At 34.9% G+C, this 16,903-nt stretch overlaps 1 protein-coding gene and 1 long non-coding RNA gene across 2 annotated transcripts; one reads left to right on the top strand and one right to left on the bottom strand.

The window, feature by feature from the left end:
* Positions 1-658: 658 nt before the first annotated feature.
* On the bottom strand, positions 659-7,160 carry LOC127520862 (uncharacterized). Its single transcript, XR_007932218.1, has 4 exons — positions 6,996-7,160; positions 4,169-4,507; positions 1,074-1,139; positions 659-924 (listed from the first exon to the last, which is right to left on the bottom strand). It is a non-coding gene; the product is annotated as an uncharacterized LOC127520862 (long non-coding RNA).
* Positions 7,161-12,918: 5,758 nt separating this feature from the next.
* Positions 12,919-16,433, top strand: LOC127520859 (SLAM family member 9-like). Its single transcript, XM_051909521.1, has 4 exons — positions 12,919-13,509; positions 13,594-13,698; positions 13,788-13,849; positions 14,970-16,433. The coding sequence occupies exons 1-4, from the start codon at positions 12,930-12,932 to the stop codon at positions 15,015-15,017; spliced, it is 795 nt and encodes a 264-aa protein (XP_051765481.1). The 5' UTR covers positions 12,919-12,929; the 3' UTR covers positions 15,018-16,433.
* The last annotated feature ends 470 nt before the right edge of the window (positions 16,434-16,903 follow it).

Here is a 16,903-nt window from a genome sequence, read left to right as displayed (position 1 = left end):
ATTTGCACTGCACGTGGTAGATTGTGTTGGTCATTATGGAAATGAGATGTTGTGTCTGTGTTCTCTGTGTGTGCGCCTCGTCAGTAAATCACACGCAGAAATTTCCACTCCCATCGGCGTTTTTTGGAATTGCGCTCTAACGTTAATTTGCCCTGTTTAGTAAATCTGGCCTAAAATATACATTAAGTTAGTATTCCTCCAAGTGATGCTCAACATAGGCCTAATAAATGTAATAAAGTGGAGAAAACTATATTTATGCGGGCAGGCAGATACATACAGAAAAAAAAAAATCATGTTATACTAAATAGGCCTAATTAAAGCATTCTTTGATAATCTACAGTATTTATCATTCACTCATTAAAGATCACTTTGTGGAAATAATGTTCATTTAACCTAATCTGACTTATTTTCTTAGTTAAACCAAATAAATAATTATTTTTATTTCAACTTTTCTTATGTTAATTGTAAATAATTCTTTTATTTCAAATGTTTCAGCCATGTTTCGGTTGAGAACTTCATTCCCATTTAAATTCATTTCTACTGCAAATAATAATTGATCTGATGTCAGCCAGTGAAATATCAACTGCAAACAATTAAATCTTTCAAGATCTGAACAGAGGATGATTAAACAACTCAAAAAACAGCTTTACCATCTTCACTTATTTAATTATTTATTTATTTATTATTTATTTATGGCTCTAAAACATACTTGGACACTTAAAACACAAGAAAATATAAAAATTTTACTTGATTAGTTAAAATACCAAACCAAATTATCAGTGAACAAATGATTAACAAGGTTGCACTTTCTTTCAACAACAAACTAGTCACAAGATAAATAGAAAACTCATTTTTTTCACATACACCAGAAACAGCATGTAATGAGTACGACTCCAATCAGTCCTGCAAACATGAAGGACATAACTGAAAAGAAAAACAGAAACATTATTTAGATTACACAAATGAATACTTTAAAGTGTACAGAAGCATTGCTGATATATAAATTTTCTTGTAGCCTTTAAATGAAGTAACATGTTTGTGCATTGATACACTGGTACATAATATTTACTTACCCATTTTTACGATATCATGTATTGGAAGGGTTTCCCATGGTTTTTTGATGGGAGGTTTTGGCTTTTCTGAAATGCAATAAGAGTAGTCCAAAATGTTAACTTAATTTTATAAAAGTTAAGGAACTAAAACCATAACTTGTCATATGTAATATTCAAATACTTGTAACAGTGTGACTTATGTTGGGTTCAGACCACACCATTTTGGCCCGATTTTGGCACAATCCATTTGACGTATAAAGGGTGTTGTGGGGATTCGTAAACAATAATTGGTGTCGATATGCAAGAATTGATCATTTTATCTTGCATAGTCTGTCATAGAGGACAACAACTGATGCTGTGTCTGCGGCAACAGATTTGTTGCTAGACGATTGAAAGAAGTCTCAAAGAAGTTAGGGAATTTGCTAAATCTAGCAACAAATCTGCTAAATTGACAGCACTGCTTACATTCAAACCACCTGTCAGCCTTCTTGATGACATCACACACGTCGTTAAAGATGTCAATTGATGATTGGTCAGGAAGCAACGTGTAGTCTCACATCACACAACAAGAAAAAGCACAACAAGGAAAAGTGACTGATGGCTTGGTCCAGAATTGAGCACCATTTACCATGTGTACAATCGCTGAGCTTTAGGAAGCATACGGAGCTGAATCAGTTATGGTAACGGACGTTTGTTTCCGACTTGTGCTGTACGAGGTCGACCAATCACAACAGACTGGGCCGTCTGGCCAATCAGAGCAGAGCAGGCTCTCGGAAAGGAGGGATTTAGAGAGAATGATTCATCTGACGAGCCGTTTGAGAATTATTGAACAATGTGGTGATATGCAATGTATATTATGACTAAATGAAAGTGTTTTTTGACCTTGGATGCATGTAAAGGAGACATCCAATACAAAACTAGGAACCTTGGAAACTAGGAACTCAAATACCATAATAGGGGAACTTTAACTGAGGCATTTGAAATAATAACCACAGATAACCATAGATGGGCCCTGAAGAGATCAGAGTAACAGTGTTTTTCTACTAAACAAACCCTTCAGTTCCTGGAACTAGTTCAGAGATCACGTTCTTTTCCAGTAAATGAATTTATTACAAGCTGAACTAAAATGAAACCAAAAAGAACAGAACAAAAACAGAAACCATTTTAGTAGAGGGAGAGGTATGTGGGTTGTACAGTACAGATGATGGATGATATGCTATGATTTAGAAAAAAAGATCTGCACAGCTGATAGCTGTACGTCACAGTACATCACAGCTTTTTTGAAATGTTTCCAAATTTCAGTGGTTTGCTGTTAGTGGTCGATCTCAGTGAAACTATGAATTACTGATCGCCAACATTAAACCAGTGTTTATGGATTTTACCTGATCTTGGATCAGTTTTACAACTTAATGTATATTAAAAGGATAAGTAGTAGTTAAAGGATTAGTTCACTTTAAAATGAAAATTACCCCAAGCTTTACTCACCCTCAAGCCATCCTATATGACTTTCTTCTTTCTGATGAACACAATCGGAGTTATATTAATAAATATCCTGACGCATCCGAGCTTTATAATGGCAGTGAACGGGACCAACGAGTATGAAGCACAAGAAAGTGCATCCGTCCATCATAAACATACTCCACACAGCTCCAGGGGGTTAATAAAGGCCTTCTGAAGCGAAGCGATGTGTTTGTGTAAGAATATTTAACAAGTTATAAAGTAAAATATCTAGCTTCTGCCAGACCACCTTCTTTTTTCAAATTACGAAGAAAGTGTTACACCTATCGCAGTTCAAAACGCTTACGCTACGTCCTACGCCTTCCCTATTCAACTTACGGAAAAAGCTGAACTGACGCAACACCAGTTACACTTTCTTCGTAAGTTGAATACAGAAGGCGGTCTGGCGGAAGCTAGATATTTTACTTAATAACATGTTAAATATGGATTTATTTTATTTTTACTCAAATGCATCACTTCGCTTCAGAAGGACTTTATTAACCCCCCAGAGCCGTGTGGAGTACGTTTATGATGGACGGATGCACTTTCTAGAGCTTCATACTCTGATCCCGTTCACTGCCATTATAAAGCTTGAATGCTTTAGGATATGTATTAATATATCTCAGATTGTGTTCATCAGAAAGAAGAAAGTCATATACACCTAGGATGGCTTGAGGGGGAGTAAAGCTTGGGGAAATTTTCATTTGAAAGTGAACTAATCCTTTAATAGTCTCTTATTGGCCTTTTCAGACAAACCGTCCATAAAATATGCAAAACAAGCCCTGATAATTAATAAAAGAAAACATATCAATCCATGTTAATGGTATTTGATGATTTGTTAAGTGCATTTAATATATTTTACTTTAAATAAAACATCTGCAATGGGTTTGTAAAAGCTGTTTTATGCATGTTTCAGTGGGAGTTTGCTGCATTTACCCAGTTTTGACCAGCAGGCGGCACCAGCTAGTGTTTCAGTCGCTTCGAAATAGTGCTTCATTTTACAAAACAATTGGTTCATTCTTTTCATTTTATGGTTTATGGTTATCACGATATGTTGCGACACTCCTACTTAACACAATAATGTTTCATTTGTAAATATCACGATTACCATACCGGTATATTGTGACACCTCAAGTAAGATGTCATCAAAATCGTTGATCAGTATTGGCTGGAAGTGAGAGACTGCAAGTTTTGAATGCCCATATCTTCTGTAATTGTTTTGAAGCACACCAGATTATAGGTAATATTAAGGATAGGATATTCATACTAAAAGTAAAAAAAAAAAAAAAAATTGATTTCATGGGGACTTTAATGTCATAACTGATTATTTCAGCTAATGTGTTTTGTTTGTCCCGTGTCCTCAGTGGAAAAGGTGTGCAGCCCAGGAACTTTATCAGAAAAACTCAAATTTTGGTAGTAGTTCCACATTTCATTGAAAAGATGCCATATGGCTTCTATAAAAGTAATCTATAGTATTTGATATGAAAAAAAAAAAAAAAGACCCTAAACACATTTCAAAACTGAAACCGTTAAACTGTAAAAACTGGTACAATTTTTGGTACTAGAAAAGTGTTTAACATTGTTTTATATCAACATAAGTGTTTAAAACATTTACTCACCACCACCTCTGACTTTGACCTGGAATCTCTTGTATACGGTTGCGCTTTTTTTGATAATCTTCATATGATAAACTCCAGAGTGTGTGGATTTGGTGTTTCTGATGATGAGAGATCCAGTATATCTGTCCAGCTCCAGATTGCTGCCAAATCTCCCATCGTCATACGTTTCGAAGACTTTGTTCTTTAAATGGATTTCAGCTAAGAGTGTGCGATGGTCTCCAAACATCCACAGTATGTTATCACTCCTCTTTATTTCAGTCTCACCACTAAGCAGAGCAACATCTTCTCCCTCTTCCACTGAAACTACTTTGACTTTACGTGGCTCAGCACCAAATACATCTGGGGAACAAATATGAACAGTTTTAAAATTGTCAAGTTTGAAAATTAGCTCATCCCAAAATGAAAATTATCCCATGATTTACTCCTACTCAAACCATCCTAGGTGTATATGACTTTCTTCTTTCAGCCAAACACAATTGGAGTTATATTAAAAAACATCCTGGCTCTTCTAAGCTTTACAATGGGAGTGAATGGGGCTCAAGATTTTGAAGCCCAAAAAAAGTGCATCCATCCATCATAAAAGTAATCCACACGGCTCCAGGGGGTTAATAAAGACCTTCTGAAGCGAAGCCATGGGTGTTTGTAAGAATAATATCCATATTAAAAACTTTATAAAATAATAACTGGCTTAAATCCCCAAAGTTAAATACACTCTGCTCAGAGTACATATGGTCCCTCTCTAAATAGTGTTAAAATAACACTGAAGCAGAGTTAAAGTTAATGAGATAATTAAGCCATTAATTAAGTGATGATTGATCTTTATTGATGAACACCTGCTGTTAACAAGCAGAATCACTGAAAAACAAAAAACAAAAACAAATAAACACAAGAATTATAACTAATTTCAGCCACAGCCTTAGATGAAATCAAGATCTGATTAAACAACTCAACAAACAGCATTACCAGATTCACTTATTACTAACCAGACTGACTTTATTTTCACACATGTACAGAAGTCCTTATTGAGAGTTAACAGTGGTTTAGATGTTGTTTTATTGGTCAAGAACAATAAAAGAAAAATAATGACACCATCATGGAGATCAGTGTTTGCTTAAGTTGGGCTCCTGACCCTTGGATTTCTAGGTTAGGTTTTTCTCTGCAACATCATAAAGAGTTTTTCTCTTTATGATGTTGTAAAGCAGTGAGGTCATCTTGACAGATTTTGTTGTCTTTTATATTCAAATGATTTAATCTAAGGCTGTGGCTGAAGTCAGTTGTAGTCCTTGTGTTTTACTTTCCTTCAGTGATTCTGCTTGTTAACAGTTAACACTTAATTAACTGCTTAATTATCTCATTAACTTTAACTCTGCTTCAGTGTTACTTTAACACTATATAGAGAGGGACCATATGTACTCTGAGCAGAGTTGATTTAACTCTGGGGACTGTGTAGAAGAGCCAGCTTGGAAGTGGCAGGAAATTTTTTAATATCATTCCAACTGTGTTCATCTGAAAGAAAATAATTTTAGTGCAAGTTCATTGAGATCTGGCTGGAGATCTGCATTTTCTCATAAGGAGAGTGGCAGGTGTGCAGCAGGTTTACGGGCCGTCACATGCAGGTGTGTACCTGAGATTTCCCCGTCACAATGCTGAGTGAGCTAAAATGAAACTGGTAGTAAGTGGAAACATTCTAAGCAATTTCAGGGAAATGGAATGCACTTGATCGAGATAAAAAGAAATAAGAATACCAGTTCTTTAGTTCACATATGGGTTTCTGCAAGTTTCAACAAGTTAAATTTAAGACCCTTTAGTCCTTTTTTAAGACTGTTACGGATGCAATTTGTGACCTATTTCACAAAATCTGACTTCCAAAACTACCTGAAAAGTAAACAAACTATTTCAACCAAGAACAGCAATTTATATAAAGTTTAATTTTTTTTTTAGAGATGTTGAAAAAGCAGTGACAACTAAGCTATATGTTTCTGAATAAATAAAGCAGTAATCATAAGTCTATTTATTATTTATGTATATAATTATCGTCATAACATAAAAAAAAAAAAAAAAAAAAAAAAAAAAATCACGAACATCCATCCATTTTTTGTGTGGAGGTTGAATCCGCGGACCTCTAAAATTATTTTTACAGCCGTTTAGCGTATAGCCTATAGAAATGAACGATGTAGGCTTTGGATAAAGTGTTTACCATTTTTTAACATTGTTTCTGCACTATAATAACTATAAAATTACATAGCCTATAAAATGTTGTTAAGTGGGTCAAAAAAACACACTGAAGTGCAACCAATTTAATATCAATTTAAAATATAATAAATTAGAATTTAACAATCATATGTAGCCTAATTTTTACTATGTTTGAGTAAAAATAGTAAAACCTAAGGTGAAACCGAAATTGTTAAAACAAATAGATGAAACTCACCATTCAAGAGTAGTAACAACAGAACTATTTTGAAAGTGTTCTTCGTATCTCTGTACAGGTGTAAGTTTATTAAATGATATTGCTCCATCATGTCTCCGTTTCATTCACACATTTACGTTGTGGCAACGTCCAGCTATGGCACATTGCATTTCTACTATGGCAAGGTTGCAGTCTGCGTGCCCACAACATTGTGACAACGCTTTAACAATCTTCACAACGCAACGTAGTTATAGAAACCTTTTGGCCACGTTGTTAAAACGTTGTTAGAAGGTTGTGTCAACGTTCTGTGTTTGTTGGGTTCTCCACATCTGACTGACAGGCTACGCCTCTCTATAGGTACTGTTGTTCAAAGATTTTCGGTTTCTTTTTTCTGTTATACTCGCATATATGAATACTCACGAGTTTCCTAGAGACATATCAACAACATTTCATGCCTTCTGCCGTGTCTGATCCCCACATCGGAGTAACCAAATAACTATAGGCTAATATACGTGACTGCTACTCACTGAAACACGAAGTTTTTAAACAGCTCAAGGAGATCTGAGAAAGTATGGCTGATATATGCGATTATTTCACCACAGGGTGTCACTAATCTACCAATCAGCTACAGCTGTACTGCAGCGTGTGTAAAACCTGCTTGAAGCTCGTTCATCTGGATCAGAACAAAATGTATGTTCTATTTTATTAAATAGCATGCTGAAAGCCCCTTCTGTAGGCTACTGTCAAAAGCCCCTGATCATTTGGAATATGTTTCACTTCACAAACACAATAGGTAGGTTGTATAGCATTTATTTTGTTATCCAAGTACCTAAAATCTGTCTGTCCGTGATGAAAAGCAGTCTGCGCTGCTGGCTGTGTCAGATTACCGTTCATTTTGCACGCTTTTGTGTCGGGTATTTAAATAGTCAGTACCTGTTTCTACCGGCAGGTGGGATTGTTGTCAGATGACAAGCTTAAAAAAAACGCCACTGAATCGTCATTCATTCATTCATTCATTCATTATTAGAAGAGTTGTTGAGAAGTTCCAACTACTAACTAATAGGGCTGGGTATTGACACAATTTTCACAATTCGATTTCTATTCACATGCTTGTAATTCGATTCAATATCGATTATTTTGGATGTAGTATATCAGTTACAGTACATGGCAAATTTTCTAGAGAAAAAATCTCTCAACTAATGCTGTAAACTACACATGTGAGTCAGTTGGTATGTTACTATAATACTGAAGGTTAAAATTAACTTATATACAAACACTTAAAGGTGCAATATGTAAGATTTTTGCAGTAAAATATCCAAAAACCACTAGGCCAGTGTTATATATTTTGTTCACTTGAGTACTTACAATATCCCAAATGTTTCCAACTATTTGTAAATCATGAGAAAATCACAATTTTAACCAAGGCTCTGGGACGTGTGAGGAGTCGCCTGTCAGTTGCGTCATACCCGCGTTACCCTCGGTTTCCGGTTTTATTCTGTAGAAACCATGGAAACACCAAAGACGCTTTAATATATTACATGTTTTAATAGACAAGGGAACAACTGTTTTAATATATTTATAGACAGAAAACTAATTGTTGTTATATAGCTCAAGACGTTTAGTCTTATTGTTTAAATCTAAATTTGTTTGTGAGTACCATGCTTTACCATGCCTCAGAGAAAAACACTATTTTGTGAAGTAGCTAACATAGCATAATCAGATGCAGCTTTATTTTTAGTAACTGTAATACAGAATTTTCCCCATCATACAATATGTTTTAAAATTAATTGCATGCCATTTATCAACACAAGACATCCAGCATTTAATATGATAAACAGAGCTGCGTTACCTCATACTCATGACCGGAAAAGCAGAAGTGGTGCAGGCGACTGTGTCATAATAAAAGTCCCACTGCTTGTGAGGCGTGTGTTGCGCAATCGCTCCAGCGGCCTCGTTCAGCTCCCACAACACTCGGTCCTGCTCTGCTTCATGCTACAGTAACGTTAATAATCAGATCCATGAACATGATTTCTTCCTGAGTCCTATCCCGATTGTTTCCACCGGCTGTGAGGCTACGACCACATGTCCCAAGATTCCGCGCTCAAACTTGGCGTCATAAAGCTACGCCTTTGTTTTGGTTAGGCCTCTAGCGACCTCTAGCGGACAGAAATCTTACATATTGCATCTTTAAATTACACTCGATGATTTATAATAAATAAAGTTTAGAATTACATAATCATATTTCTACTCCAATTTTTTTTTTTTTTTTAAATATAAACATTTAAATCACGGCTGTCATTACTGATTTATTCAAACATGCATTAAGTATTGAAGAACATTAAAAATTATAATGAATATGTAACGGTGCATATATTTATCAGAATGCTGCTCTCTAGAGTTAATTTTTTTTCAAGCTGATTAATGAGTTTATGGTCACTGAATATGTTTTTCTGAGGTAAATGTGACGTTACGTGACATTGTTTACAAGCTGTTTTATTGACGTCTTTCCGAGGTTGAAACACTGATTGAGCGATTACACGAGACATGATATGGACTTAGGTAAGTTGTACTGTATCTTTTAATATACCTTCAGATGTTTGTTTCACGCTGTAACTGGTATTAAAGCAGAGGAGAGGATGTTCACAATCGCTCTGTGCTGCCGCTTCTCTTTAACTGAGGCGCTACAGCGATCTGTCACGCCACATTAAGACAACTTTATTTTTTAGTGTGTGTAGTTACAACATTTACCAGCAGGTGCTAGAAAAAAAGATTAGCCTATACAAAAAGACTGTCTGAAATCCCATACTCTCTGAAGCAGAGGTACTTTTTTAATAAGTAATTACTTAGCTACCTCTAAATGTTCTTTATAGTATGAATGACGTACTACATTCACCATGTTGTTACTGTCACATGACCCACCAGCGTCAGTTGCATCGCTTCACTTCCATTCACAAATCCTCTCCCGTGGCGTCATGGGTTAGTAAAGTGTCCATCGTATGAACACTTCAGAGTCTCAATAGAAGTAGTACTCATAGAGAAGAACAATGGTCTGAAACTTTTTGAAACAGTTAAAGTCTTAATAAGAGCCAGAAGATTGTTGTGATGTAACTAAACACTATGTAACGTATTCAAGATTGTGTGAACTATAGGAGGGTCAAACTCTGCGGTGGGAGGATTCACACCTAATAGTTATCAGCAGATAGTCTTTTTAGGTCAGACACTGAATGGGTGAAGAAAATGCTTCAAATGCTTTCTTTTTCGTTTTTCTTCTGTTTGAGCTGGTGCCGTCTGACTGGTAAGTTATAAAAGCATTATTATGGCTTAATATCTCAGCGTAACAAACTACTGTTAGTTTTCACTTGCTGTTTACCAGAAAATTTTAAAGTCCTGGAAAAAGTCCTGAAAATGTAGTAAAATGTCAGGGAAAATAATGGAAATTTATATACTGAAACTCAGCAGGGGCTCAGAAAGCACTTTTCAAAATGCTTAAAAAAAAAAAAAAATATTTCTTAATGTTTTCAAAGATTGTCACTGAACATACCAATACAAATAACCAATGCATTGGTAGTAATCATGAACAACAAAAGTAAAATATATTAATTAGTCAAAAAGCAACTGACATATAATTAAAAACTACAGGGGCTGATTTAGAGAACTGGATGTAATAAAGTGGTTTTAAGCTTGACCAGCGTTCCAGTAAATATTTACACCTATTGCACCAACTAAAGCTATGAACAGGCACAACTACACTGTGTTTCGAGAAAATACTCATTACATTTAGAGAAAAAAGTTGAAATAAAATGTCAAGAATAAACTCATTTTGAGAATGAAGTTTTGAGAAAAAAAGTATTACATTTCAAGAAAAAAAGTCGAAATAAAATGTCAAGAATAAACACGCATTCGCATGACAGAGTTGGATCACTTAGTCAAGCTATATTTTAGGCTTTCTTTCAAAAACAAAGAAATACTGTTAGCTTAATTATAACTGAATAATAAGTAGGCCTAGCATACAAACTTTAAAGAGAATAATATTACAATTCTCGATTGCCATACTTTTATGTGTATTTGTCCATTCAAGCTCAAGAAAAGTAGGCCTTGATTCTTAAATCAAGAAGCATTTTCTAGACAAGAAAAAAAAATATTGTCATGTTTAAGTCAAAATTAAGTGAGATTTTCCTTCAAAAGACAAGCAAAATAATCTGCCAATGGGGTAAGCAAAATAATCTTATTAACCGAAAACAAGATTATTTTGCTTACCCCATTGGCAGATTATTTTGATAGTTTTAAGAAAAACCTCAATTAATCAATTAACTTATTTTTTCTGAAAACAAGACAATGATTTTTACTTGTCTAGAAAATGCTTCTTGATTTAAGAATGTTTAGATATTTGGACTAGAAACAAGACAAAAACAAAAGCATTTTTTGCAGTGGATGTGCCGTGTTCTCACGTTTAAAGTGGCAGTGTAAAACAGTGAATCTGATCACCATACAGGCAAAAAGTTGATTTAAAAATGAAGAAAGTGACATTGATGTGTTTTACTGTAAATGTGCAGACAGAAACAGAAAGGACATCTCTACATAAGCACAGACTTTATTAAATACAAGACAAATATTGAAAAATGTTAATACATATATATTTGTGTATATGTATATATATTTTAATATAATGTCTTATAAGCCACGTTAAGCATTTTCTTTATAGGCTAACGCGCGTTATGGAGCGTTCATATTCTGGGTTCATCTGTTTTTCTGTACGTAGTATGCTTTATTTGTATAGTCTTTAGTGAGTTTGGTCTTTTAATACCACTGTCTTATTACATTAAACAATGTTAAGCATTTTTTTACGTTAGGCGTTTTAGAATGTCCTGTTTTCTTGCACAAATTACAGTTTTTTTTTTGTTTGTTTGTTTTGTTTTTTCTAAAAAGACCCACATGCTTGCAAATTCTCTTCAAAGTTTTCTCTTTGAAGTTAAAGGTATGCTACTTATTATTCGGTTATAATTAGCTAAAGCTAATATTTCTTTGTTATTGAAAGAAAGCCTAAACAGCCTATAGCTTGACTAAGTGATCTAACTGTGTCATGTCCTCTATCAGTATGCAATGAACATGACACTGATCGAATGCGTGTTTATTCTCGGCATTTTATTTAGACTTTTGTTCTCGCAAATTCAACTTTTTTTTTTCTTGAAAAGCAACGACTTCATTCTCAAAATTTAATGAGTTTATTCTCAACATTTTATTTCAACTTTTCTCAAAATGTAATGAGTTTATTCTGAAAAATTTATTTAGGCTTTTTTCACAGAATTTAACGAGTGTTTTCTTGAAATACAACTTTATTCTCGAAATTTAATGATTTTATTCTCAACATTGTATTTAGACTTTTTTTTTATTATTGCTTGGCCCTAATCCTCTTCCGTACTAACATCATAAGCATATAATTGGTTATTTAAAGTCAGGAATTGTCCCAGTTTATTGAAAGCACTTTTGAGGTATGAGCATACCACTTATTTCACATTGTAGCCTAAGGGATGTGTAAATATGTGTTAGATTATATATATATATATATATATATATATATATATATATATATATATATATATATATATATATATGTATGTACAGTTAATTTAAATAATTCACAGGCTAAATGTCACTTGTGAATGGACTGAAATTATTTCCATGCATACCGTCCCTCTGAGTAAGATGATGCACAGTAAAAACATTGCTGCTAATAATTCCAGATAAGTTCATATTTAATATTTCCTACAGGATTACAAACAGAAATGTCAGTACAGCCATCTTAACAATTGCTATATATCAGTTATCCTGCGCAAATTAACCATAAATATTACAGTTCATGTCCACAATGCCAATTCATTTACAATTAACTCACAGACATGAAAGTAATTTTGTCCGAGCAAGTCGTGCGGTTTCACTTTACACCTACCTTATAAGAGCAAGATTTAGTCTCAGATGTGTGACTCTTAAAAATAAAGGTTGATGGATCCATGAACGTGCATTGAACAGAAGGTTCTTTAGATTTTTTAAATGTCCTTAACACTAAGAAAAGTATGGTTATTTTAAGAACTGATCAGTGAAAGGTACTTCAGGGAGCCAAAGATGTTTTTTCTATGGCATCACGGCAAAATAAATCTCCTTTTGTAACCTTTATTACTAAGAGTTAAAGTCTACGCAGGACTTAAAACACATTTTACATCCAGCCTAGTCTTACCACAGGGTGTACGTCCAGCCAGTCCACCCGGACCCTGGTTTGAAAATCAACAGTGATCTGAATGTTCCTGTTCATGTTCTTCAGGTGTGTCTCCTGCTGAAACAAGTGAAATTCAGTCAGTGATGGAGGGAGATTCAGTCGCTCTAAACACTGATCTTACTGAAATGATGGATGATGTGATTCAGTGGAGGTTTGGAACTAATAACACTTTAATAGCTGAAATCAGTGTACTGGAGGACAGCATCACTGTATATGATGACGTTCTTGATGGGAGATTCAGAGACAGACTGAAAGTGGATCATCAAACTGGATCTCTGACCATCACAAACATCACAACTGAACATAATGGAGTTTATGAACTACAGATCAACAGTGTGTTCAAGAGTTTCAGTCTCACTGTCTACAGTGTTCTGCCTGTTCCTGTTATCAGCAGTAACTCTTCACAATGTTCTTCATCATCATCATCATCATCAAATTGTTCATTGGTGTGTTCAGCTGTGAATGTGGGTCATGTGACTCTCTCCTGGTACAAAGGAAACAGTTTATTGTCCAGCATCAGTGTGTCTGATCTCAGCATCAGTCTCTCTCTACCTCTGGAGGTGGAATATCAGGATAAAAACACCTACAGCTGTGTGCTGAACAATCCCATCAGCAACCAGACTCAACATCTGGACATCACTCACCTCTGTCACACATGTTCAGGTACGGCATATTGCCGGTGATAGTAATATAGTGCTGATATTTGATGGTGTTTATCACACTAATGCCTCATTTTGTCCATTACAGATAAAGCCCTACCTTTATTTTACATAGTGCTGATCTCTGCTGGATCTCTGTTGATTGTTTCTGCAGTCGTGACGTGCTGCATCTGCAGGAAATGTAGAAAAACAGGTCAGGAGAGCAAGCCATTAATGTGTACCAATAATTATCATTTTAAGACAATAATGATAATCAATTTAACACATCTATGATTAATGCAGTCGAGACACAGGAGGAAGACGGAACAGATGCAGCATTCTGTAAACCAACAACACGAAAAACAGTAAGTAGTTGCAAGAAGCTGTTGCAGTCAGTTAGTTTGATTGAAGTTTGCAGAATCAGACAGTGAACAGACATTTGTGGTTTATAGACTCAACCGTCATCATTGCTACATTCAGTGTATATGGAGAGCATCAAAAGGAGTGTTTTTCCATCTTGCAGGACTCCTTTGATACTCAGATACCCTAAAAATGTATTAGTACAAATCAAAACATTTTAGAAGATATCTTAAACTCAGTTCCTGGACGGCCACAGCTCTGTTTAGCTCCAAACCTAATCCTAACACTCCTGATCCAGCTAATCAAGCTCTTCAAGATTACTAGAAACTTCCAAGCAGGAGTTAGTTGGAGCTAAACTGTGCAGGACTGTGGCCCTCCAGGATCTGAATTAAAAACGACAGCCGTAGATAAATGATTATACATTAAAGTGTTAGCTCATCATTCGATACCATGGCAATTGAAGTGAAAATACTCACATTAAAAGAGACCGCAGTGATCATTTAATTAAAAATGTTCAAATCTTAAAACTATGATAATTCTTGCTGTTTTTATGGCTTATCATTTGAGTGAACTGCTGTAATTGCTTCCATTATAGGATAATCAATGGAGTTGCATCGTGATGCGTCTTTAGTTTACGGACAGCCCATTTTTGCTCGGTGATGTGATCTTTTGTTTAAAATCATATGTATTGTTTTAATAACCCATACAATGCCATTTTTATATAATTAGATTGTCATTGGAAAGAAAGTAAGTGTGCTAGAGTGCGTGCTGAAGTGTGTCGTCGAGCTGCAGCTGCTCTGCGGTTCATCTTTACTCTGAGCTCAAATGCAGCTTTTGCAGCCATTGGTTTCTCTGTAGACGAGCTGAAACAAGTATCTTTGCTGTTGCTTTAGTGTGAAAGACAGCCATTCTCAGAGAAAAGGGCCATCATGACACAACTTCAGAACTCTGTTTGATGAGTTAACTGCTAAAAAAGTCAAGACTGATGTCATTTCCTCTTGCTGCTCCATGTTAGCATCAGTTTTGGAGTATGTAGTTTTTCAATACAACAGATTAAGCTTTAAACAGGTTTAATTTTCTGTTGCATCAGTAACATTCCTAATTGAGTGCTTTTTATCCTTGCAGAAATCAAAGACGAATGCTGTGTATGAAAATGTCCCTAAAAACCGGTGATGAAACACTCTCCCATATGCACACGAGTAGTTATTGTATTGTTTAAAATGTTGTTGGTCTGTCATGAGTGGAGCACAAATAGCATCCAGAAACCTAACTAACATTTTCTAACATCTTACCATATGGAAACTGATCTAACTTTCATTATTAAACATTGATCCCACCCTTCTGTTTCTTTTGCCTTTTAATTCCTGTTCATTTATTATTATTATTATTATTTTTACAATATCATACAGACACTGATATATTGTGGATATTTTGGCAAGTATTGCACAAGCACATCATCGCCCTTTAGTGTCCAAATCGGGAAATTGCATCTCTTGAAGAATAGCATTACTTAATAGTCACCAAAGGACTGATATCACAGGGTTCACCCAGTTCACCAAAAAAAAAAACATTCTGTCATCATTTCATCATTTCTTCATATCTGAAGACTCAATCACTTTATATGATGAACAGATTGAAATTAGGCTTTTATTCACATAGAAACATTCATCAGCGCACATCAGATGCTCAAGCATGTTTACTTGATGTGTGAAAACCAGTGAAGTTTATTCTCGTGTTATACAGCATGTTTGAGCTTCTGCAAGAATCAATGTGGTTCAATCTTGTGTTTTTTGAGTGCAGATTCTGATCATAAAAGTGTTATTTTTCTGCTTAAATGGAAACGCAGTTGTTTCACTAATTAAAGTGAGACTAAAAAAGCTGGGAGCCTGGAAAGTAGAGTGTGATGTAATAAAAAAGAAGAAAAAATGATTAAAAAAGATTTTATCGAAAAAGTATTTTCTACTCAAAAGTGTTATATAAAACTTAAGGTTATTCGCAGCTGTTGCAGCATTGTTGTTAGTATTATAATTATCAAAAAATGCCAGCAGGGTCAATACGAGGACGTTCAATTAAGACATTCAGATGCAATGGCCCCTTAAAAAGTTGAAAAAGGTCTATTAACAATTAAATGGCCCAATTTAGCATTTTCAAGCTTGAATCTAAAAGTCTTAAAACAAATGAATCAGACTGAATGCATGTGTACATCCATCCTGTATAATACTCCTCTTTACATCTCTGTACATAAATGTGGTTTGATGTGTTTATGATGGACACATGAACACATGCTGTTACTGGAAGTGTGTGGTTGTTAGTTTGAGTGTGTTGAGGTGTTAGTATTGTCTGTATGAATAGCATGTGGTTAAAGACCTTTGAAAACAATTCAGTTTTAGCTTATCTCAGTTAATTCTGACAACAAAATAAATTAAATGAACAAATTTCAGCCATTGTCAGTGAATCATGTGTTTTAATGACATCTGTACCATGAATGTACAATTCTTTCAAGTTACTTGAGTTTCCAAGGTAAGAAAATAAACCCAGTGCATAAATACCTAGGCTAATGCAAAGTAAAAAAAAAAAAAAAAAAAAAAAGCTATTTTTGTAACAGGCTTTTGTGAAGAGTTTGGCATATTACAATACTTAAGCTCTGATTTTGTATAAAATTTCCATTAAAAAAAAAAAAGGCACTGTGATGACCTTTTTAAATCCTATTGTTCACAGCAGGAACACTGTGTTCAGTAGGCAGCTGATGAGCTCTCTGAACAGGCGACTCTGGGATCCGATAAACAGGACAAATCTGAGAAAGAAATATTTGTACAGTTAGAAGTCTTCCTATTGTTTGGACACATGACATTTAAATTGGGATCAAACATACCTGCTGTTCTCCAAAGCTCCTCAGGAACATGGCAGATCATACTGACCATGCAGAAAACGCAAGTGAAGGCGATCATTTCAATCACACAGTGATAATGTCCTACAACACAAACACATCATGAAAACACAATATTTACATGACAACACAAATAACACAGCAGAATGTGTTTTAGGAATTGAAACTGAAA

This window comes from Ctenopharyngodon idella, chromosome 10, assembly GCF_019924925.1.
Source record: "Ctenopharyngodon idella isolate HZGC_01 chromosome 10, HZGC01, whole genome shotgun sequence".
Lineage (NCBI taxonomy): Eukaryota > Metazoa > Chordata > Actinopteri > Cypriniformes > Xenocyprididae > Ctenopharyngodon > Ctenopharyngodon idella.
This window is presented reverse-complemented; position numbering and strand designations above follow the sequence as displayed.

Coding starts and splice junctions, on each gene's coding strand:
- LOC127520859 (XM_051909521.1), top strand. CDS start 12,930: ATGGAGGGAGATTCAGTCGCTCTAAACACTGATCTTACTGAAATGATG. Junction 13,699..13,787: donor CAGGAAATGTAGAAAAACAG/GTCAGGAGAGCA, acceptor TGATTAATGCAG/TCGAGACACAGGAGGAAGAC. Junction 13,850..14,969: donor AACCAACAACACGAAAAACA/GTAAGTAGTTGC, acceptor TTATCCTTGCAG/AAATCAAAGACGAATGCTGT.